This window comes from Bipolaris maydis (assembly GCF_028858645.1).
Source record: "Bipolaris maydis strain C4 unplaced genomic scaffold PSV08scaffold_8, whole genome shotgun sequence".
NCBI lineage: Eukaryota > Fungi > Ascomycota > Dothideomycetes > Pleosporales > Pleosporaceae > Bipolaris > Bipolaris maydis.
Window position 1 is genome coordinate 1,963,834 of NW_027093864.1, and position 23,418 is coordinate 1,987,251.

At 45.4% G+C, this 23,418-nt stretch overlaps 7 protein-coding genes across 7 annotated transcripts; 4 read left to right on the forward strand and 3 right to left on the reverse strand.

The window, feature by feature from the left end:
• Positions 1-896: 896 nt before the first annotated feature.
• PSV08DRAFT_181181 (uncharacterized protein) lies at positions 897-1,583 on the forward strand (the record flags this gene model as incomplete). The annotated part of the gene is made up of 3 exons (XM_014217063.1): positions 897-1,049; positions 1,093-1,311; positions 1,362-1,583. The coding sequence occupies 3 exons, from the start codon at positions 897-899 to the stop codon at positions 1,581-1,583; spliced, it is 594 nt and encodes a 197-aa protein (XP_014072538.1).
• A 311-nt stretch (positions 1,584-1,894) lies between these two features.
• Positions 1,895-4,409, reverse strand: PSV08DRAFT_180901 (uncharacterized protein; the record flags this gene model as incomplete). The annotated part of the gene is made up of 5 exons (XM_014217064.2): positions 1,895-2,701; positions 2,771-2,915; positions 3,192-3,231; positions 3,749-4,076; positions 4,239-4,409. 5 exons carry the CDS (start codon positions 4,407-4,409, stop codon positions 1,895-1,897), a joined length of 1,491 nt encoding a protein of 496 aa, XP_014072539.2.
• A 1,765-nt stretch (positions 4,410-6,174) lies between these two features.
• PSV08DRAFT_306301 (uncharacterized protein) lies at positions 6,175-7,316 on the forward strand. The gene is made up of 2 exons (XM_014217067.2): positions 6,175-6,345; positions 6,396-7,316. Exons 1-2 carry the CDS (start codon positions 6,269-6,271, stop codon positions 6,940-6,942), a joined length of 624 nt encoding a protein of 207 aa, XP_014072542.2. The 5' UTR covers positions 6,175-6,268; the 3' UTR covers positions 6,943-7,316.
• Positions 7,317-8,275: 959 nt separating this feature from the next.
• On the forward strand, positions 8,276-11,125 carry PSV08DRAFT_410379 (uncharacterized protein; the record flags this gene model as incomplete). The annotated part of the gene is made up of 5 exons (XM_066093856.1): positions 8,276-9,264; positions 9,313-9,928; positions 9,989-10,228; positions 10,325-10,945; positions 10,995-11,125. The coding sequence occupies exons 1-5, from the start codon at positions 8,365-8,367 to the stop codon at positions 11,123-11,125; spliced, it is 2,508 nt and encodes an 835-aa protein (XP_065949061.1). The 5' UTR covers positions 8,276-8,364.
• Positions 11,126-12,744: 1,619 nt separating this feature from the next.
• On the reverse strand, positions 12,745-14,081 carry PSV08DRAFT_402617 (uncharacterized protein; the record flags this gene model as incomplete). Its single annotated transcript, XM_014217069.1, has 2 exons — positions 12,745-13,636; positions 13,705-14,081. 2 exons carry the CDS (start codon positions 14,079-14,081, stop codon positions 12,745-12,747), a joined length of 1,269 nt encoding a protein of 422 aa, XP_014072544.1.
• Positions 14,082-15,826: 1,745 nt separating this feature from the next.
• PSV08DRAFT_181276 (kinase-like domain-containing protein) lies at positions 15,827-17,448 on the forward strand (the record flags this gene model as incomplete). The annotated part of the gene is made up of 4 exons (XM_014217070.1): positions 15,827-16,031; positions 16,266-16,414; positions 16,465-16,870; positions 16,916-17,448. 4 exons carry the CDS (start codon positions 15,827-15,829, stop codon positions 17,446-17,448), a joined length of 1,293 nt encoding a protein of 430 aa, XP_014072545.1.
• A 463-nt stretch (positions 17,449-17,911) lies between these two features.
• PSV08DRAFT_371872 (DUF3435 domain-containing protein) lies at positions 17,912-20,336 on the reverse strand (the record flags this gene model as incomplete). Its single annotated transcript, XM_066093210.1, has 9 exons — positions 17,912-18,169; positions 18,200-18,437; positions 18,519-18,550; positions 18,683-18,706; positions 18,743-18,849; positions 18,916-19,286; positions 19,346-19,668; positions 19,734-19,968; positions 20,056-20,336. 9 exons carry the CDS (start codon positions 20,334-20,336, stop codon positions 17,912-17,914), a joined length of 1,869 nt encoding a protein of 622 aa, XP_065949062.1.
• Between the last annotated feature and the right edge of the window lie 3,082 nt (positions 20,337-23,418).

The window sequence follows — 23,418 nt, forward strand, 5'->3', positions numbered from 1 at the left end:
AGTGCAGGCGATTTAGGCCTCCCTCCACTACCTAATAAGATGTAGGGCTCGTTCCAGCTTTCCCAGTTACCTCAGGCACTAGGTAGTGCGTACGCGAAGGTAGTTAACTAGGGTAGTATATTTTCTTATCTTCTCTTCGCGTTCCAAATCTTCATCAAAACTAAACATAAGGGGTTCACTGTCGTCGTAGGTCTGATTTAAGGCGCTCTGACTCTGTAATAATTTCTTCGATGGCCTTGTTTGCCGTTACCAATCAAATTTTACTATCTTTTTTGCGTGCATATTCGTAGAGATATGAAGTACTCGCAAGGGTAGATTTGTATCGAAAAAGAAGGGCTTGATTTTAATGTAAAGGATCTCGACTTTGCTCGCTAAATACATATTGGGCCAAGATAGCAAATATCAATTTGAATAAATTTCTTATAGAGTATATCGCCAACACTAGCGCATATTTAAAATTGCACTTACGGCAAAACATCTTGCGTATCTTCTGGTGAGCTATCGCGCCACATGGGTACAGCTCTTTCGATGTTGCCGAGTTCTCTAACAGGTCTAAACCACTTAGTATAACTGTCTAGCGACATTAAGCTACGCATGAACACCACGCGTGATTGCGAAGCGTTGAACAATAGATAGTGAGATTTTATAGAGATACCCAATTTACATAACACTAGTAATTAGTAAACACTAGCTACTTCAAGCAGAGACGAAACATTACTAATCGTGCTTAGAAGTGTAAGCTTAATGCTTGAGGTAGCATCTGGAAGGTATGACGATGCAATCCAACATGGCAATCCTATAACCGGCGCATCTAATGTGGCATATATAGCGATAGAACTTCTAGATAGCCTAGATATACTTCTATATCGCTCGTTGTACCATATATACTACCTACCATGAAGCTTACCAACTTTGTCACCAGCACACTATTTGTCCTTATGGCCTCCCAACCACGAGGAAGCCCTAATATGAAACCACATAATATCTCAATCAATTTGGATTTAGATAACTATCTCATCAACGCTACTACTACCCCCTCTAAAAAGTACGTACGCATTACTAATAGCATAAGTTCTGTAATCGCCACAATAGTACCCCAATGCTAACATGTGCAGTCTGATAGCTCAGAAAAACACAGCTCGGGCGGTCATAGATGCTTACAATGCTTGGGATATCGAAGCCATTCTTGCGTATCAGTCCCCTGATTGCGAGCATCGAGTACTACCCGCCTCTATAAACCGGGCTGCGAAGAGCAATGACGAATACCGCACCTACTTAAACAAGATCATGCCTCAGTATTCGAACTTTACGGTCAGTGTATCTTGTTCAACGAAAGTGCAAGTAAAATAACGCAACTGTAGGTTACGGTAATGGAGGAGACACATGATGCTAGGGCACATAAATGTATCATATATGCGTCCAGTACGGCACAAACAAAGATCGGGCTATATGCGAACGAATATGCATTGATTTTGACTTTCACGGAAGACGGGACAAAGGTCACTAAATTTGATAAGTTTATCGACTCAGCGTACTCCCAGCAATTTGTCGCAGCGCTAGCAAAAGAGGAACCTATTCAGTAGCGGAGTTTTAGTAGACCGGGGCACTAGTGCAACTGTTTGGCGTTCACTACCAAATGGTACATCGTATCCAGTGCCCTACACCTACTTAATAACTTTGTGCTTACAATGTAATGCGACACCACTTTTCTGATGAGATTGATTTACGATTGCAACCAGATTTCGAATCTAAAATCTATATCCTTGTAACCACATTTTGACTGTTTTGGCCTGTCACGAGCGGCTTAAGCAATGAGACGTACGAGGACCAGGCTGATATCTCCTTAGCAAACATTGCTCTCTACCGTCTGAGATCTTGCCGCCTCTGCTCTCCATCACTCCTTACTCTTGATGCCCTCTCCTTTTACAGGCCTAGCGATGTTCGGTGCTGCAGGGAGGGCGAGCACTAAGACTAGAGCACAGGCGAGTGCGGCGAAGCCAAGACCACAAACTCCACCTTTTTCCACTCCTATCCACATTAGCAGCCCACTTGCCGTCTTGAGAATTGTGTTTAGAATAAACCCAAGCAATACTAACGGAGAATAGCATATAAACCCAAGGGCTAGAAGAGTTAGAGCTCTAGGCATAGCTTTGAGTCTGTCAAAGACTCTAGTGACAACCTGCGGCCGCCTAAGCGCTAAGCTCAGAGAAAGAGCCATGACTATACTCATCAACACTAAGCCGGATATTAAGGTGTCTAGCACGGAGAGCGCAGGAAACCTAGTCGAACTCTTTACTAGCTGCGACAAGTCTTCCGCCCGATCACGCATAGCGTCTTGCACAGGACCTGGCAACTTTTGTACGCCCTCCAGTAAAAGGCTAGAGAAATTGAGCGGTAAGTTAGAGCAGTTTATGTTTTGCTTGTAGCCGATACAGAAGCGCTTCGTGCCTAGCGAGCAGTTTTGAGGGACGATCTCTTCAATGCTTTTTAAAGTGGCTGTTGCAGAGCTTATCGCGCTTTCTGCCTGGCTAACTGCAGAGGTTATTCTACTTTCCGCCTGGCTAGCCACATCGATGACTTTAGTTGCGGCCGCATTTAGAGCGCTTTTGGCTCCGTTTTGGAGATCCTCAAGCAGGTCGCGGTCGTGAAGTGCATGCGTTGGAGATGGAAGCACATCGGCGAGCGCGTCGGTAAAATTAAACTATCAGCGAAATCTTAGTTAACTTTCTCAATAGGCTAGAGTCAATGCTGCAAAGCAATCATAACAAACCTTGAGGGTCAGAATTCCAGAGTCTGCGTACGCTGCTGTGCAAATGATTTGGAGAATAATTGCAGTGAGGGCTGCGAAGACGGCGATGATTATAGCTGAATACAGCGACTTCTTCAACGTTGCAAGCATTTGGAAGATAGTTTTTCTTATAAATAGTTAGTTGCGGGCAGATATGCTAAACAATGATAGCTATCTTTTTCACGGTGTTGTATGTACATGTATTAAGCATCTAGCGTAGTGGGAGATCTTTTAAATCTCACGAGGGACTCACGTGAGATGAGAAGATGAGGGCAGTATAGTGCTCAAACAGCCTAGAATGCATGATTGGAAGAAGCATGACACTGAGCCTGCTCTATCTGGGCCTTGAAGCCCTATTTGCCGCATGATTACTAGGCTTGGTTCGAATGGTGTGGGCACTTACGAAGCACTAAAAAGGCCGCATATTCTATGGAAGTTTGCCTCTAAATTTAATGCATTATGTCACTTTACAATCAGTATCTATATTTAGACTTGCGCCAAATATACAGCGATTATAGCTCGATACCGAAGCGGAAAATGGTAGTCTGCGCTCATTTTCGACTGGTAGTAGCCTGCCAAGGTCACTTGGTTGAGGCCTAGCCTGCTATTCATCATTCTGTCCGCGTGCTTGCAAAGGTAGGGTAGGCAGGCTCTTGTTCAAGTTGATTGGCACACGCTGCAAGGTACCTTCTGAGTACCTATTGGTTGTGGGATGGGTCCAACTGTGTCTGCTGAAGGATGGTGAGTATGTTGTCTGCTTCTCTCCTGGTCCGAGGCTTTGCACTCTCTTGCGTCCTGGTAAAAAGATCTTGGCTGGGCTCCGTATCGCGTCCAGAATATGTTTGGGTGTTGAAAACCCACTATACGTATGTGCACTATCTGTCAAAATCGATCCAGCTTCAATGGCCAGAGATGTTCGGCAGGCCCAGTCGGGACTGTGCTGATCCGATCGTGACTTACGTATGAGTCGATTAGAATGCTGAATATCCAGACGCAACCTTCGAAAGTTCTTCGACACTGGCTCAGACTTGGTCGATGCTTCTACTGAGATACTACCTCGTTGCTCCACAGAGTCTATTAAATCTCTTTTGGGAGGGGCAGGGGCAGCTCGTGGTCGCTCGTACCTTGTGTCGATGAGACTTGAATTAAAGGCACTATCAGTGAGTGAAGCATACTTAGTAATTAGATATCCGATAAGGGCAGACTCTTTTTCAAACGGAAGCAGGGTATTGGTTGTCTGGTGACATTCCCCGCCTACTAAGTCATTGGACATGATGCTGTCACTGTTCTTTTAATCAAGTCAGCGTTATTGAAGAGGTTTCGCTGCTCAAAAAGTCTTGAATTAGATGTAACGCTTGAGCTTGTTACACCTAATTGAAACCTATTATCTTCGCTATTTAATATGCGCTAGACGATCGGCACTGTTCCTAGGAGAGGACTTAAAACTCACCTTGGAAGCGTCTCTAAGATCCTTGTGTTCTTCTGTTTCTACCTTCAAACATAATTTGGATAGTTCGGAATGTCTCTTGATTCGTGGTATTACGCCGCATTGAGCGTTGCCGTTGTTTTTATCTATCTTTAGCAAAGCCAATCTATCTTTGTCCTCATAGAAAGGCGCCATGCTCGTCCCATAGTTTCTGGTATCAGATCTACCCCTTTTGTGAGGCGCCGTGTTGCAGGCTCGTCTCTTTATATTCGCTAGCGACTCGTCCAGATGTGCTACTATTCCTATTCGTATCTCAAAGCGATAAGCTAGATGTCCTTGCTTAGAAAAAGGTAAGGGAGGCTTGGTCACTGTACCTTGATGGTATGAATATCTATGATTCTCAAGCACATCGCCAAATCCACATCGCGTTGTCATACCCTTCTCCCCCCCATACGTGGATATTGAACCAGTCTGACAGAAGTCTAGCGTTGTTTGTGGTCGCAAAATCTAGCCTTTTTCGTTCCTATGTTCCGCTTTCATCATACAGTGCGGACATTATGTCTTGATACATACTGGGTGATTCCCTATCGCAATATTTTCTTTAGGCGATTCTAATGCGATCAAGTCATGCGGCTGTTCTTCGTTGTCGAGTTTCCGGCGAACAAAGGTGCGACAAAACATTCCTAGGCTCGCTAGATAACTATCTTTCTCTGACCCAACGTGCGGGTAAGACGCGTCTGTGGAGTCTGTGATTTTAGGCTCCTTATATGAAAATCGATTTTACGTGAGGTAATTAGAGTGAGAGCACTATTGCGTTCAGATAGTGTATTTACATACGGAACTCGACGAGTCAGTAGGATGAGATCGTATCGATAATAACTGTCAAATGGCCTTGGTGGGCACAGACTCCTACACAGTAGCCTAACGATGTAAAGTGTTAAAGATTACAAATACATCATCTACTTCTTATCTATTGCCACAGTCCCCAGTGGTTTGCTATCTATCACTAGTAGCTTGCGCGGTTGTTTTACGCCGTGTCCTATTCTGGTTGGTTTACTACATGTCATCCCAAGTGATCCCCACGTAGCTTAATTACCTAAGACTTCCGATTGCCTAGCTCCAAGCTAATAGCTCACCCACAGCTCACCCACAGCTCGCCCACAGCTCACCCACAGCTCACCCACAGCTCACCCACAGCTCACCTATAGCTCACCTATAGCTCACCTATAGCTTATAAAGATATTACTTTCTAGCCAGAAAGGATATAGCTTAAACATACAATATATGACTAGTCGTTTACACTACAAGCACTATAGACTTTGCGTTTTCACTGTTCATGTTCCTGACATTGGCATCAGAAGTTACTACTACTTTTCTATATCATGCATCTCATTACGTTGGTTTAGAATATCAATGGTTCGATAAAGAATAGGAGCTTGAGCTTCATCCTTTGGTACGAGGCTCTCATTTCCCTCCACAAGCTACTAAAGAAGCAGGCAATGCAGGGGTCGCATTGCAAGCCACATTAATTCTTTTCTAAACTACTAGTTGTATGTTGTATTGACCTAGACCAAGCAAAGATAGCATGCGAGGGTCAACGCTGATCTGTACGATAGTAGCCTATGCGACATTGCCATAATCACAGTACATTCACTAGCGATTGCAGTTCCACCCTATCACACCGGCTGCTGAGTTATCACAAATAACAAGCAGAAGGATTGCCTCCCTTGTTGCTGACAACGAGTGGTTGGGGATCTACTTGGGTTCACGTCAGATAGAGATCATCTCCGCGGGGCAGGGGCCACGTAATCGCCATCCCGCCAAGACGAACTATCTGAAGGATAGCCGGGCGCCTAGCAACGGCAGCTATCACAAACATTATTGACATCCCAAGGATGTAAGGGATGGGTAGGATGGCACGACTAGAGGTAACAGATATAAAATATGGATGGATTTTATCATCATGCTTAGTACTATGGTACATCCAATCCCGACGTTCGCCCACAAAGCTCTGATCGACACAGCTTTCATCGACACAACTCTCGGTAGGATCTATGCACAGAAAGATGGATGCGAAAAACGACATGCCGATTTGTCCAGACTGGGTCTGGCTGAATAATTCTAATGTTCAGTGAGCAGGTCACAGACCATTAAGACAAGCTCGATACTAACGTCAACCAGCGTCGCAAAAGATCGGGGCTGGTTCAAGACCTATACACCTTTCACTTCTACGATCAGACATTCTATCTTCACCTCCCATGGCCATCTGCCGGTGTTAGGAGTTGGCACAGTGGAAATTCCTACCAAACGCTCGCCGAACCGGTCTGGTAAAACCTCTTACGGTTCTCTCTATCTTAAACAGGTGTTACATGTGCCTGGTTTCGTCTGTAACGTCATTGGATATTCTATAATAACCTCTGATGGCTACAGCGTAGTCACTAAAATCGATCCAATAAAAAAAGGAACAATAAAAGATACCCAGGGCAAGAATATGGCGTACTTCGACCCTAAGGGACGGCTCTTCAATGTCAAGGTCCGGAACCAGCCCGGAGGTCCAAAGCTGGGTCCTTCTCCACTTCGAAAATACGCATGTTACATGCTCAGCTGTGAATGGGACTCCAGTGAACAGCAAAGATGGCTGGACCACCGGGCTGAGTGCAGTCTCAGCACTAATCCGTCGTACACGGACGCTGAAAAAAAGGTTTTTCAAAGTTATCTGGCGTCGTGAGCACCATTTCTTTCTCCAACATGGGCTCAAGGTCTATTAAGAGGAGGACCGCGCAGAGGGTAGATTGATCCTGCGCGCCTTGATGCACAAAGATCGTCTTAGCGCATGATCTTTGTACGAGAAAGATTTTACAAGTACGTGATACGAAGAATCCCCTTTTTGATAGAAAATCATGGGGTTACGGGTAAACCACACCCACGTCAGAAGGCAATGACCATCGCGGGGCGCGAAGGATTACGTAACCTACTGTCCGGCTTAGGCAGCACTAGTTGGGGATTGTCAGAGGAGGCGATGAATGACAAAAATTTTCATCATATATGCTAGCCAATACTGGGTTAGATAGTCAAAATGGTAGGATTAGAAGGAATGGATATAAAGGATGGATGGATTTCACTGATAAGCTCGTTGTGATCACTCAAGTTGTACTTCCTTGCCAGCTCCTGACACTTATTCCCATCTTACACATTATGCCAACTGAGTCACGATCCCTTGGGCAACTGCGATCCGATAGGCGTTTCAACTATCTCTTCAAACTTATCTTACTACATAATGTCAATCCTCGCGTGCCGGGACGCCCGGTGTAACGGGACACCTTTTCTTCCGGATGCTCGGGTTGCGTGTAACGTACTCAGAAATAGACAAACACAATACGTATCTATTTTACAGCTCTTGCTCTTCTAGTGTATTATCCTCCGACGCCGAAAAGCGTGTTGTTGACTATGCTGTCGCTCGTTCTGTCAGTGCCGTTTATCGACTCTCCTCTAATACACCCTTGTTTGTTCGCGACAGCATAGAATTCTACATAGCTCGGTAGACTAGAAAGAAAGCTAAGATGGCAAAGATCAAGACTGCACACTTAAAGAGTCGACTTAACGTGGGGAGTGTGAATCCCGGCAGTTTCTCCGTGCTGGCGACAACATCGTCAAAACGCGACAAGCCGGCCGTGCGACTTTAGCGGCGTTTGGCAGCGGTAGCGTGCTGAGATATCTGCGAGGGGTTGCGCGCTGTGGCTGAGAGCTGCGGCTCTCACTCATCGCCTGACCTTAGACAGCTCTTATTCCCGGGCCGGTAAGCAGCCGCTCCCGTCGCATAGAGCCAGGCGAGACGCTATAACGATAACCTTCATAGATTAGTTAGCTATTTTGCTGGCACCTTACCTACATATGCACTCTTCTGCCATGAGTTTGCAAGGCAAACACTGCCTTAGCGTAAATGGTGAGGGGAGGTAGTGCAGGACGCTGGGCGCTTGATGCAGCCAGCAGCATCTTCAGCCTGGTTGTGTGCACTGCCTCACCAGGCTGCCTTCTCTGCTTTATTGTAAAGATGCCATTCTACTCCTGCTAACATTCTGCTCTCACTCATCTACCACAAAAGTTGTTCATGCCTCTAGTTCTTTAGACTAAAGTCCGAGCTGCAAGCGCCATGCGGCTCCTCCATTTAGACGCACCGGGCAGACTGATCCTGACAGACTTTCGCGGCAAGCCGATCCCGCCCTACGCTATTTTATCGCACCGATGGGGCGACTCTGAGATTCTTATTGAAGACATATTTAATGGAAACTACAAAAAGAAAGAGGAAGGCTACCAGAAGCTACGGTTCTGTGCTGAACAAGCAGCTCAGGACGGGCTGCAGTACTTCTGGATTGACACATGCTGCATCGACAGATGGAACAACAGTGAGCGCTCTAAGGCGATCAACTCGATGTTCCAGTGGTACAAGAATGCGGTACGATGCTACGTTTTCTTGTCAGATGTGTCGGCGTCGACCTCGACCTCGATAGGGTCTGTCTTATGCAGGGACTGGAACGTATCCCTTCGGCGGAGCAAGTGGTTCACTCGCGGATGGACGCTGCAGGAGCTGATAGCGCCAGCATCTGTGGAGTTCTTCTCATGCGAAGGGCAGCGCATAGGCGACAAAACCTCTCTCGACCAACTACTGCACAGCATCACCGGCATTCCGCTTGCAGCGCTGCGCAACTATCCCCTCAACCAGTTTAGCATATCTGAGCGCATGCGATGGGTTAGCGGTCGCGAAACGACCGAGACAGAAGATATGGTATACTGCCTGCTTGGACTTCTTGGCGTCTCTATGCCTGCAACCTATGGCGAAGGAAGGGAGAATGCGTTGGAAAGACTGCAGGCTGAAGTGGAGGGAGCCGGCCGCGCACCATCGATCATTCCGTTCGCGCGCAACAAGTCTTTTATGGGTCGCGAACTACAGCTCGCTAAACTAGAAGCGAAGCTCTTCAGCAACACACAGACTACCTTGACGCTTGCAATAGTCGGGCCTAGCGGAACAGGTAAATCGCAGCTTGCGCTCGAGGTTGCACACAGAACACTAGAGAAACACAAGCATTGCTCGGTCTTCTAGGTCGATGCGAGCGACAAAGACAGTCTCGACCAGTCCTATACTAGTGTTGCACAGAAGCTCGGCGTTCCTAGTTGTGATAGTGATCAGGCAGACATAGAGCAGATCGTGAAACGTTACATAGCAAAGCTGAGTACGCAGCAGTGTTTGCTAATCTTCAACAACGTCGAGGGCACAACTATCCAGCATAGTGGCTCGCCAACGGCAGAAGCTACAGACTTGGCCGACTTTCTGCCGCACTCCAAGCTGTGTTCCGTCATTTTCACAACAACAGAAAGCGACACGGCTAAGACGCTTGCTCCACAAGATGTGGTAGCACTGCGTGAGCTGACATCAGACACGGCGCTGAGGATGTTACAATCCCGTTTAACAACGCCGCTCTCTAATGCTGAGCAGCCTGCAGCCATACGCTTGCTAAGAGAGCTATCACACCTGCCTCTAGCAGTGTCGCAAGCGGCAGCGTGCATAAACGCAAGCAACATAACAGTGCAGCAGTACCAAGCACGACTACAGGAGCACAATCAAGCAGCTCTTAAGCACAGTAATGACTTGCGTGAAGGCGAGCAGGGAGAGTCTAGTCTGAGAAAGGCTGTAGCTGCTACATTATCTCTTTCTCTAGGTCAAGTCTAGCAGAGCAACGCCATTACTGTAGAGCAGCTTTACTTTTCTGCGTGCGTAGACCGAAAGGACATTCCACTCGATCTGCTTAAAGCCGCTTCGCCGCAGGCCCGTGTAGATGCGATCATGATACTTAACAGGTATACGCTCGTCACAAGGCGACCTGCTGAGTCAGCGTTCGACGTGCATCGATTAGTGCACCAAGCCTTACGAGAGCAGCTGCAGATGCAGGGACGGCTTCACGAATGCATTCAGCGCACAGTCACGCAGCTGCTCCAGGTGTTTCCAAACAATGATCACAGTAACAGAAGCAAATAGAGGCGACTACTACCACACGCTCAATATATACTGTCACATAGTGAAAAGAATGATAACGAGGAGAGAACAAATCTTGCAGAAGATTACGCCAGGGCTCTACAGAGCGATGGACAATACAAGAGAGCTGAAGAGCTCTACATGCAAGTGATAGAGTCGAGGAGGAGAGTACTGGGTAGCGAGCACCCCGACACGCTCACCAGCGTCAGCCATCTTGGGTCAGTGCTGTCGAGGCAGGGCAAGTACGAGGAGGCAGAAGCGATGCATCGACGAGCGCTAGAAGGGTATGAGAAGGTGCTTGGGCGCGAGCACCCCAACACGCTCACCAGCGTCAGCCATCTTGGGTCAGTGCTGTCGAGGCAGGGCAAGTACGAGGAGGCAGAAGCGATGCATCGACGAGCGCTAGAAGGGTACGAGAAGGTGCTTGGGCGCGAGCACCCCAACACGCTTACCAGCGTTGACAACCTTGGGTCGGTGCTGTCGAGGCAGGGCAAGTACGAGGAGGCAGAAGCGATGCATCAACAAGCGCTAGAAGGGTACGAGAAGGTGCTTGGGCGCGAGCACCCCAACACGCTCACCAGCGTTAGCAACCTTGGGTTCGTGCTGTCGAGGCAGGGCAAGTACAAGGAGGCAGAAGCGATGGATCGGCGAGCGCTAGAAGCAAGAGAAAAGGTGCTTGGGCGCGAGCACCCCGACACGCTCGGTAGCGTGTACTGCCTTGCTCACCTACTTGCGACGCTTTATGACTATAGAGAATCCCTTGATCTATATAGCAGAGCGTGTGACGGGTATAGCGTTGTTCTTGGAGAGCACCACCCCACTACCCGAGCATGTCGCCAACACCGTAGCGAAGTGCTTTTGTCACATGAGCAGTCTCGACTAGCAAGTTCTAGACGGGGAGGTCGAAGCATAGGAGAAGCTGAGCGGGTAGTATTTAGCTAGATGCACAGCTTGTATCACCTTATTAGTGTATTTAGCAGCATAACAAATTTATTTTAGAGTTGCAGCGCCGGGAATAACAGCAGCTCGAAATGTCACTCTCAGCGCCACAACCCCCAGCCACAGTGCGCAGTAAGAGTTGCAGACATCTCAGCACGCTACTGTAGCTGAAAGCTCGCTTGAGACGCACGGCCGGGCAGCTGCGTTGTGACGATTCTACCTTTCGCGCGGAGAAATTGCCGGACTCCACACTCCATGCCTTATATTAACTTTCTCGGGCGAGGGTCTTCATCTTCGCCTTCTCAGCTCGCTCTCTGACCCGCCGAGCTCTTGGCGAATGTACGTAGCCGCAAACGAGCAGGGGGGTTCTTAGAGAGGGTTGGTCGACAGCACTAACAAAAAGAGCGATAGCATAGTTAGCAACGCGTTCTCTAATGTCGGATGGGGATGTAGTAGGAGGACTAGTGCTAGAGTATACATGCACATTAAACCGGCCAATTTACATATATCGTATGAGCATACCGGGCGTCCGGAAGAAAAAGTGTCCCGTTACACCGGGCGTCCCGGCACGCGAGGATTGACATTAGTTACCTCGCAACTTTTCCTAACTTTGCGTCTACCTACCGCTTATCTGAGTATAAGCTAAATGTGTGTTAATCTATTACTACACAATCCATGAAAATGCTAGCCGGACTGAAAATGTTCAAAGACCAGTTCGTTGATAAGCAGTGTCGTGCCCCACAATGAGCAAGACCTTAGTCAATCAAAATGCAGCACCACAGCTAATCAGGATGTGCTCAATACTGAGAGATACAATGAGTAGACCATACTCCTTGGTATATATCAATATATCGATAGACATTGCCTCCCTACAGTTCATTGTATTCAACCTTACATTCATAAAAGACACTATTCGAAGACTTCCTTAGCAACGTATTTCTAACTAGACCTTGATCTTGTTTACAGCATCCTATCACTCGTCCGAAGGAATTAACTCTCTAAACGTTAATACTAGGAGTCTTCTACATAATGGTCCAACTGAAGACCATTCTTACATGACATGAGTTACCATTCTATCAACATATCAGCACACAAGTATGATGCGTGGGCCTACCCAAGTGATTTAGCACAGACCCTAGTACATATGGGGCGGGTCCGTGCGACACCGATAATTGTGGTACTGTAACTACTTGGGTGGGGCACCTTCACGGATGCTTGTTCCCGCCAGTCACAGCCCTCAGGCGCAGTCGATTCTGTCTGGTTATGTCAACATTCACAGGCCAGCCACGTTCCACAGTCTCCTAAGCCGATAGGTACGCGAACATACTCTGTATGTAGTACACACCACACAGTACTGAGAATACCAATCAGACTAAGGTGATCTATCAATTAACAAGGCACTGCTCACGAAAAGGTTATTCCATTCCGACTATCCTAACTCCCCGTATCTAGAACCTTCGACAACTTCGTGTACTAGTGTGCCTAATATCTATTAATACAGCAACTATCAAGGTATCAAGATCTAAGCATGTTTCCATTCTTTGTTTGGCCCTCAAACTCTAATCACGGCGCGATTGAAGAGTTCGCTCGTACCTCACTAATGCGAATAGTCTCCTCAGCCTCTGGAAAACTTTTCGTCATGCGCTCAAGCACACTCTCAGTGTACTTCGCCCATTTCTGCTGACACCCAGAGCAAAGAAAAACTCCACCAAAGGTATGATCCTGCGGCGCGCCATATATCTCCCGATAGTTGCATTCAGAGCAAAACGCCTGGTCGGCTTCTTCCAACATTGCTCTAAGGCCATTGAACAATAAAAACTCCTCTCGCGCGAGGACGTCACGATACTGCTCGAGACTTCGGAGTTCCCGCCATTTGATGTCCTTCTGCTCATCGAGTCTATTCCATAGCTTGACGTTTTTTCGTGTTTGCGCTATGACGTGCTTTGTATCAGGTTTACCTAGGGTAAGGCCCTCCTCCACAAAGCGATATCGTCGCATCGTCACATGGATTGGGCCACCAAAGTAACGGAGGAAGTTGATGACGCACTTCCTCTCTGGCTTTTTCGCCCACGCTACATCCAAAGCCCAGAGCGCCTCGCGGCATTTATGAAACGCTGACACGCGCTTGCTTTCGGGGACATATGCAAATGTACTGTTGACCTCTCCCTCAGAGCGGTGCTTATAGTAGGCCACCCCATCGTACATTGTATTACCAATTTCTGCCATAATATCAAATTGTTCAGCGGTGAACCAGATATGGTCAAGGTTGTTGCAAGCTAAAGCAGCACCAATAGTAAAGCGGGCAAGTGCGTCGGTATCCCGCATGCGAAAGAATTGCCAAGGACTTTTAGACAGGGCGTTACTATAACGGCGGAATAGCATAGTGTTGGTCTGGTCGCTTGACTTTTGCGAAGAGATCAATATAAAGCAGCGGTATTCACGGCACATCTCGGCACTAATAGCGGGAGTATGTTAGTGGAGACGTGCTTTGAACGTTGGGAGTACTTGATGGTAGAGGCATACTGGCCTACTGTTCCTCCACACAACGCATTCAACACTTCAGTGAGGCTATAACCCAAAATCCTGTCATCATATACCACGTCAATGAGACTACCCCGAAATTCTGCGATGATACCCACGACGATCGTGCGCATGAAAGCGACATATCGAGACCAATTGGTGTATTCGGGGATCACGCAGCGAGTGTACTCCCAAGCGGTCGCAAAAACCTCCTCTTTAACACGGAATGGAAGATCGACATCCTTCAGGTCATTCGCAATGTCAGGTGGGTAGTACCAGCGCTCGTTGACCACGACAAGCTTCTCGGTGATTGTTTCATCGTACTGTGGGTCGGGGTTTTGATTGTTCTTGGAAAACGCGTTTTGGTTCCCTTGAGTCATGGTGTAATAATTGAATTTCTCAATCATGCAAATAGGTACTGAAGCAAAACCGTGCCACCATCTTTATATCAAGGAGCAACTTTATTATTCCTAGTGTTTTGGTAGCGTACAGTCCCGCCAGTGTACAGCGGCATGTGATTGTCAAAAAGCAAAAATTCATCCCGAGTGGTATATCATCCTAGCAACTATACTACGTCCCTTGATGTGAAGCCGCCACTCGTGATAGAGAAGATCTTAACCCAAATGTCGTACAAGCTCGGGATTGTCCTGGTCGAGAATGACGGGGTTCGGGAATGAGCGGATACCGAGTGGATTGGCAGCCACAATCCACTCGAGATGCTAGCTTTGTTGATGAGCAAGACTAGATTCGTTCACCAGCCCCGCAAATGGTTCCTTCAATGCCGTCACTCGAGGCGAGCTTGAGTAGTGGCACCGCGTATGCACGTATTAGAGTCATTAGTAATTGCGGTTCCGCCTCTGCATCCAGATGCACGTTCTGAACAGCCCCATCTTCTCTATACGGACTAGCGCCAGCTGTCTATTCTCCACAACAACCAATATGACTGGTCATTTCTCAACCAAATCATGACTCGACTTTTGGGATGCGGCCTGTAGGGATGAAGCCGCGATCGCTGATGGTTGTACATACTAATGCATGGTGAATCAGTGCATGCGCGCTTGACATGCGAGGTTCAACGCCATCGTGTCGTTCAGGAAAGTAACGCAAATCTAAAATTGGCCAAGCAATTTACGCAGCGCTACGCATCGGGTCGCTGCTGTGGAGCCCGATCTTACCAAGGTTGGCAGTCGCGGCTCTCGAAATCGTTTTGCTCGATGACAGCGCAATGAACGCTTGAAACGATTTTGTTCACTTTCTTAAACAAATTCACCTAGTCTTCTTTGATAGTATTGCGGGTAAGTATGATTGGCAGTATACATCTTCGCCCATGTCCGAGGGACGATCCCGGCTAGGTCAAACAGTGAGCGTCACCACAATGAATGTATTATGAGCTCACGCTTACTTCTTATGTCTTCTGCTTCATATTTAGTTGTGTAAGTGTATGGCTGATGACGGCACCACCTCCAACGTGAGCTGTTGATACTAGTGAATCTAGCAAAAAGCACTCTATCCCTTTCCATTGCATCAACGACCGAGATTCTATCCTGATAGTCATGTGCTGCTGCAAATTCAAAGATGCAGATCTATTGCGAGGTAGCTGTAACCCAGATCTTTTGGATGTGACTAGGATGTTGGGCAAAGAAAATGAAGCCCGATATGGCGCCTAAGAATTATGGTGTCAATAGAAGCCCAAACCACTCTCTCTAACGAGATATTTAGGCTGAATAATGCTGCGGAGTGAGTCTAACACGGCACTGACGACCACAGAGTATGTGTCTATGCACTAGATTGCATTGTTAGTGACTCTACACACATCACAGAAACTATATTTATCTCCATGTAATAATATCTGACACAATATGCAAGTGACGCGGCCATTTGTCCTGACTCTGCTCGATATGATTGACTGCATAGCCACTGCTCACTATGCAATCTTTCTATCTTTATAGCTCAGCATTCTTTTGCATGTCTTGCCTAGCTATCTGCTAAAGCAGTCCGCCACAGGCTCTTAGATTGCATAGATGTCCTTGGACCGATCTAGAAAATAGCCTGTTAGCTCTCACGACCCTGTTCAGCCTCTGTAGACGCTTTTCAACTATACCTATAACCTACTTTCCCACTTGCTATGACGAACACCAGCAGTTTCCTTAACGTCGTTGGTATCCGCTACGGCGTCGGCAAGCGGATTGGCGAGGGCTCGTTTGGCACCGTTTTTGAGGGTGTTAACCTGCTTAACCAGCATCACGTTGCTATCAAGTTTGAATCTCATAAGAGCAACACCCCTCAACTTCCTAATGAATATCGCGCGTACAAAGCCCTCGTAGGCTGCCGTAAGTTTTCTCGCTGTTTCAGCTTTTCATCCTGGTGTCGCCCGATTCATCAATGCAAGGCACTTTCTGTGTATAGGACGATTCCTTAGGACAAGTCTATACATACGCATCTGTACAAAGCGTGCTGAGAGTTCTTATGGGCTCCTGAATAGCACTATCCCACTTTACTAGAAACAACTGCTCCCGCTCAACCTACTCCCTAACTACCTCGAGGACTCAACTGACATGATGCAGCTGGAATTCCTAATGCTTATTACTTTGGCCGGGAGGGCCTGCACAACATGCTCGTCATCGACTTGCTTAGTCCTAGTTTGGAGGACCTATTCCAACAATGCAAGAGGAGATTTACAATAAAAACTGTGGTTATGATCGCTAAGCAGATGGTGTGTTCGTCTAGCGCTCTCTCTATCTTCTAAGTCTAAACTATGTGCAGTTGTCGAGAATCCAAACCATCCACGAAAAGAATCTTATCCACCGCGACATCAAGCCCGACAACTTTCTTGTTGGTCGATTCAATACTAAGAGCGCTAATACAATTCATATTGTAGATTTTGGTATGGCTAAACAGTACTATAACCCTAAGACCAAGCAACACATTCCGTACAAAGAACGCAAGTCTATCACTGGTACAGCACGTTATATGAGTATCAATACCCATTTTAGACGTGAGCAGTCTCGCAGAGACGACCTGGAAGCTCTAGGCCATGTAATTATGTACTTCCTGCGAGGAAGTCTTCCATGGCAAGGCCTGAAGGCTGCTGCCAACGAGCAGAAATACGATAATATCGGGAAGATGAAGCAAACAACTCCTATCGAAGACCTTTGCAATGGATTTCCTCGTGTGTCTATCTATATTGTTTCCACGAAGTACAGCTAATAAATAGCAGTAGAGTTTAGCAAGTACCTTATCTACGTCCGTAACCTAGATTTTGAAGATACGCCTGACTACGACTACCTGCGGGGACTGTTTACTCAAGCGCTTATAAGCGTTGGTGGCTTTGAGGACGGTGAGTATGACTGGATGAAGCCGAACAATCAAATAGGCTGGAAAGCCATGGGGATCAACCCGGTAGTTCCACAGATGCCCCACTTCAATGTTCGCCAGAACTCACCTACCGCCGTCGTTATTCGGAACCAAAGTAACTTGACGCATCTGCCCGCGGAGCACTACCGCTTAATTGAGTCCCTCACCAACCCTGGAGTAACGCAACCTGTACTCAGACGCAACTGGGGTCAAGCAGTGATGAGCCAAGCTCAGTTCCAATACAGCCAGTCGAGCCTGGGCCAAAATCAATACTATGCAACACATTCTCATGATACAAATGCAGAGCCATCACAACAGCAGCGGGGGCCTAAGGCAGAGGACTTTATGCAGAAGTTTACAAATACACTATGCTGCAGTTGGAGCCGCCGATAGCAAGTTTGCTGCCTTAACTACAGAATTCCTTGTATGTTTCAATGTAATACAGTACCCATTAAGTCAGCGGCACTTTTGACCTACATCTCTCGGTCTGCGGATAGCAAACAAAATCAGAATCATTCTTCTTCTATTTTTTCTCTCAATGCTATCGTTACTAAATCTCTCCCCTCTTCCCACATTGAATCGAGCAGAGGGTATATCGCATGATTATATTTAGTAGAGGTAACGTGAAGGAGTGAAATCTTCTTAGTATCTGTTCATAATGCCGTGATGCAGCGTCACTGATAGTGTAACATCTATTTTATAGAGTGGAATTGTCTTATGCAAAGTTGATACATTTCTATACTTAACTAATCGTATGATAGATTTTTCTTCTCGACACACGTGACATGGAAGAGATATTAGCAGTATTTTTGAGACGCTTGGGGCATGTAATAAGCTTAACACAGCCCTTTCTACTCTATTTAAAGCTATTCGAGACAGTGCCATGATAATCGAAAGCATGACGTTGCATGTGAGTCGGAGTATCTAGATGCTCCTCACATAGTCTACATTCCTCACCTGTGCTTTTGTTGAACCTCGCTAGATGTGATAGTTTGAAGTGTTTAGTGAGGTCCCCTGGTGACGAAAAACGGTACACACGTTTTTCCACGGTGAGAGCTTCATTACCTAGGCATATGAAGCATATCGTTGGTCTTCCTTCCTCTGTGAAAACCCGCTTCGCCCTTTCAATAGCGATTTTACCCACGTCAACAGTCCCTTGAGATGTATAGCTGGCGCACGGGCGTGCTTTTCGGTTTCTCTCCATCTCCCCTTCCTCACAACCGCAGTAGTCTTGAACTGCCTTGATAGCTTTAACTAATCGTTCAGCTTCCTCCTCACGTGATAATCCAGGCAACGACATGAGTGATATGATCAGCCTTTTGTGGTTCGGTGTTCGTTCAGAACACAGCTTTAGGCCAGTCTTCATTTTTTCCTCAAATGCTCTACCCGAAAGTTGTCGCTATATATCTTCCTCTACTTGCTTCTTGTCGTAGTCTTCCCTGATACGCTTCCTTAGTGCGTACCTCTTCTGTTGCTTTTCGTTACGGATCTTTTTCTAGAGCTCCCTATATTCTAGTAAGAGCCTGTCCAGCTTTTGGAGCTCTTTTTAGAGTTTAAGGATTCGCGGATTTTGATTAATAGTCCGGGATTGCTCTTTTGTAAGAGATCGTGGTCGATTTGGATCGACCGATCGGCTCATGCTGCATGCCGCCTGTATGAGTTTTTCCTAAGGCTGTGTGCCCCGTACAATAGCTTGTGCATCTACCGGAATGTGTCTCGAGGCATAATGATCCTGGAAAACTTTATCCGTCGAGTGATTCATGATAATGTTTCTCCTATTAACGCTAATATCTCCTATGATTATAGTTCAGTTAATTTCCCATTTTTTAGTAGTATCTTTTACATTGGCTTTTCACATACTATCCTTATCGAAGGCATTCCCTATCCCGTATCGGAGATTGTATGGCCTCGTCACGTCTTTAAATCCTGCGATTTCACCGACGTCTTTCATATATGTTTTGATAGTAGAGTATGGTAATGGCTCGTCGCTTATTACACGTTTTGTTGCTGTCTTTTGGTGTTGACGGAAAACCCAGAGTGCACTCGCTTCCTTTTTGATAGGCACAACGAGTTCGTTACACCCAGGTCGAATGTCGAGTTTGAATAACCCCTCTGGGGTCAAGTTAGAATTCAGAAAGACATCGTTGGCAAACATGAGGCCTAGCAAGAAGACATGGGGGCTCATGCAAAGAGAGGGATCGAAAGTGATTTCAGGAATTATAAAAGTGTTCCTGCTACGTTAGCGGATTCTGCGTAGTTGCGGAAGCTGTTCAGATATCTGTATATATACGATGGTTTGGCCCCTAAGTATTTCTTAGTAAATGTGTACGTTAATTCTATTAAGATGTTATGTGGGCCGCCGCTTGGATTTCGAAGGACGGTGATTTTAACATCTCCATAGCGCAACCCAAGGAGAGCTTTTGGACGATTTGCAGTGATGAAACCCCCTTGCATGAAGAAGCATGTTTGGATGCGGTTTCTCCCCACCTGGAACTTCTTCTCCACGGTCGTGAGCGTTGTTTGTATGATCTCAAGTACGTCTTTTGCGTCCATACAAGGTTTCTCTCTCGGTTCACGACTTAGGCCAAATTGCTGAGCCAGCTCGTTTGTCACCTCGTAGCCACGTTAGCTCTTCTTCTAGTGTCTACTTAGCTAAACAGAACGAGACTGTAACTAACATGAAGAGTGGATCTCTGTAGGTGGCTATCCATGTCTTCCCCTACCAACCTTCTGTATACTCCGAGAAACATCTTTCGGTACGTATCAAGTGAAGATGCTGTTTTGATTCCACGAAGCCTTCTTCCAGCTGTTCCTTGCTTTTGTTTCAACTTCCACATGAAAAAACTAGAAACATCGCCAGCTGTGATGGACTTCATGAAATCTTCAGGGTCTTCTTTGATAAGTTCACAATATCTATGTAATATTTAGCGTCGGAAGCTTCAGCACTTTTTGACATAGAGAAGAGTGAGGGGGAAAGAGAATAAGTGAATACTGACTTACTGGCGCCATTGTGATTCGATGTTGTTAAGTTGCAGATTCGTGCTTTCTGCATATATGTTCATAGTCTTCACTCCGTTGATCTTGTTCGCATGAGCCCGGTAAAAATCTGGCGAAAGACCAGGTTCATCTTCAGATATTTCGTCGTCGTTGAACAGATTTGATAGTAACCGTGGCTGGCTTCCAGTGTCGCTCTCTACACTCGTACGATCAGCCACATATTCTAGGCTGTCGTGTGAAGATATAGTGGATTTTAGTAGGGAGCTTTTTTGGTAACGATCCATGGCAGCCATTTACTAGCGCATTTGTCGACAGTAAGAGGAAAGGATTGATAAGATGGTAAAGTCGATATAGTGACAATAGTGAAAACGCAAACAATAGGTGGGCGATTCGAGTTTTAGCTATGATCACGTTGAGGAAATTTGGATATTTGTGAGTCTTCTACCCCTCCGTACGAACGAGCGCCAAAACTTAAGAAGAATAGATGATGGTGCAAGAGAAGAAGGTACTGATTGACAAACTAGACGCACAGTAACGACCAATCTTAAGTACGCAATTAGTTTAATGCCTATACCTAGAAGAGTTTCTTGTGTCTGAATAAGCATAGCAAAATAGTATAGGGATTGCCCTTGCAGAACTAAAGGGGGTGAGAAAACCATGAGCTTATAACTAGTAAGTAAAGACAAGGTTTTGTTCCTGCTAATACGCTAATACTTGCACTAATGATTACACTAACCTTTACCTGGTAATCCGAACAAGTGCGTAAGCCGCTGAGTCACTAGATATAATAGGGAGGTTTAACAGCAAATTAGTATCTGAAACTTGCTCTAGTGTCTACTAAAAACAGTAACTTATTTGCCATCTTATTTTTTAAGGGAGTTTAAGTTTATAAGGTACTTCTATAAAGTTAGAGGTAGGGTACTAAGTAGGGTCTAGGTTATATCTAACCTACTTTACTTAATACTTTAACTTTAAGTGATATAACTTACTAGCTAAGATTTCTTTAACTTTCTACTCTTCTATACTATAAATTAGAATACTTAGGGGTTTAGGTGCTTTTTATTCTAAGAGAGAATTCTAGAGGTCTTTATATAGGAGTTCTAGGGTAAAGATATTATAGATCTAGAACCCTTCTAGTAGCTAGAGCTAATAAGAGTTTTCTACCTATTTTAATACCTTAAATAGTTCTTCCTATTTGTTAGATAGCTTTTAGCTAGAATAGCCTAGGTTAAGATTATAGGTATCTAAGAAGACTTAATCTTCTACCTTCTAGTTAATAGGACGTTAGTGCTAGTTTACTATAGTTTATATCTATTCTTAGGTTTTCTTAAGTTATTCCTTAGTAATCTTCTAAGCTTTATATATTTAGCTAGCTAATATAAGAGCCTCTACCTAGTTTAACTTATTAGAAGTAGAAGAGGGTTTTAGAGCTTAGTCCTAATCCTAGCTTTATTATAGTTCTGTCCTATATAGGATTTAGTATAGGGACATTCTAATAGAGGAATAGAGTAAGGAAATTTAGGCTCTATTAATTAGAAGTAATAACTTACTCTAGTTATTTTAATAGTAGGTTATAAATAGGCGTAGTCTCTATTATTATTATTATTATTATTGATTAACGTCCTGTCTCAGCTGGTAGGCTATATAAGACGTGCAGGCTATGCCTACAGGTAACTACGTAGTGCTATCAATTTGGTGTAGGTGGGGGAGGGGGCTATCTAAATCGAGGTGAGGCTCGTGGCCTAGTGTGGAGGAGGGTAGTAGGAGGTCTTGCGGGTGAGAGGAGAGGTAAGTTGGGTGTAGGGCGAAGGCACCTAGTGTAGGTGTTGTCCTAGTTGTCGAGGTTTCCTTTATACCAGGCCTGCGTTGCAGCCCTAGTTTCCTTAATAAAGGCAATAGTAGCCTGTACGCCTACTGTAGTATCTAGTAAGAAAGCTAGCGATAGGGGGTCCTTTGTAGTTTCTTGCATCTTCTTCCTAGCCTCCTTGTATAGCGTGCAGCTAAGGAGGATATGTGCAGGGTCTTGAGTAGCTCGATAGTTGCAGGGGCAAACTTTAGAGTCTACTTTTCCTCGCTTGAATAGGAAGTCTCGTAGATAGCAGTGACCTAACTTAAGCTGATAGAAGGCGCTAGAGGCTTCTCTACTAGTAGGAGGAGTAGCAATCTGCTTTCTAGTCTTCCACTTGTACCTTGCGGCGTAAGTAGTAGGATTTAGAGTAATAGCTTTTCTCCTGTATTGTCCTAGATAGCTAAGCCACTCTCGCTCGCCTAGCTGCTTTATTCGTGTGCCTATTACAGCTAGGCTCGTCCTGCTAGAGCTAGGATCTAGCTTTGTCGCCTCCTTTGCTAGCGCGTCTGCTCTCTCGTTTCCTATAACGCCCTGGTGTCCTGGTACCCACTGTATGGTAGGTAATATGCCTTTTTCTTGTAGCTTTTCTGCTGCTATAGTGCATCTAAGTTGCCACTCTTGCCCTGGGTAGTCAGAAGCAGTCTTTAGTCTGAATATTGCAGCCTGGTTATCTGCATATACTCTAACTTCAAGGTAGTCGTCAGGCGTAGTCTCTAGTTAATATATCTATTTATAATTTTAGTTTAGCTATCTATCTTCTTATAGTAGGTTATAAATAGTTTAACCTTAATGTTTAGAATCTAATAGAATTTAGACTAGAATTAAGAGATAAACTATAGGCCTCTATCTAAAATAATAGTTTTAGGTGTATAGCCAAAATAGTATACCTACTAAATAAATAGCTTAGCTATACCCCTTACTATAATAGTCTTATAATAAGGGATAGAGATAGCTTACTTTAATAGGCAGTTAATAATAACTATAATTATATCGTAACTAAACCTATCTTAGGAGAACTTCTTAAAGTCTATATATAAGTGCTATATAGGCTTATTAGGAATTAGGAGGGGGTGAATTATACTAGGGACTTAGGTCTGTCTTAGATATACCTTTTAGTATACTATATAGTTCTAAATATATCTTTTATAAGAAGCTTCTATACTTTTCTAATAGTACTTTTAGGCTAGTAACTAGTAGGTTTTCTTAGCACTAGAGTGTATGGAAGAAATCTAATTATATACTTCTTATATAAGACGAGTCACACACCAACTTCGAGTTTTCTAGAATAGGTGTAATTTTAGCTCAATATATACAAATCCATCCCAAGAAATCGATTGCAACTAGTGCCAAGTCGTGCAGCCCACGCGCTATAGAGCTAGAAGCTGGTAAAGTAGCTAATTTGAACACGTCTCACTCACGAAAACAAGAACACACAGACCACCCCGCAGCTTACTAAGAGAAAAAGCTTAGTAATAAAATGCCGCCTGATAGTGATACTATTATAGTATTATTATTAT

What these genes read in the sequence shown, in the direction of transcription:
- PSV08DRAFT_306301 (XM_014217067.2), top strand. Translation starts at nt 6,269, where the DNA reads ATGCACAGAAAGATGGATGCGAAAAACGACATGCCGATTTGTCCAGAC. An exon ending in CTGAATAATTCTAATGTTCA is followed by an intron (nt 6,346 to 6,395) that starts GTGAGCAGGTCA and finishes AACGTCAACCAG; the next exon opens with CGTCGCAAAAGATCGGGGCT.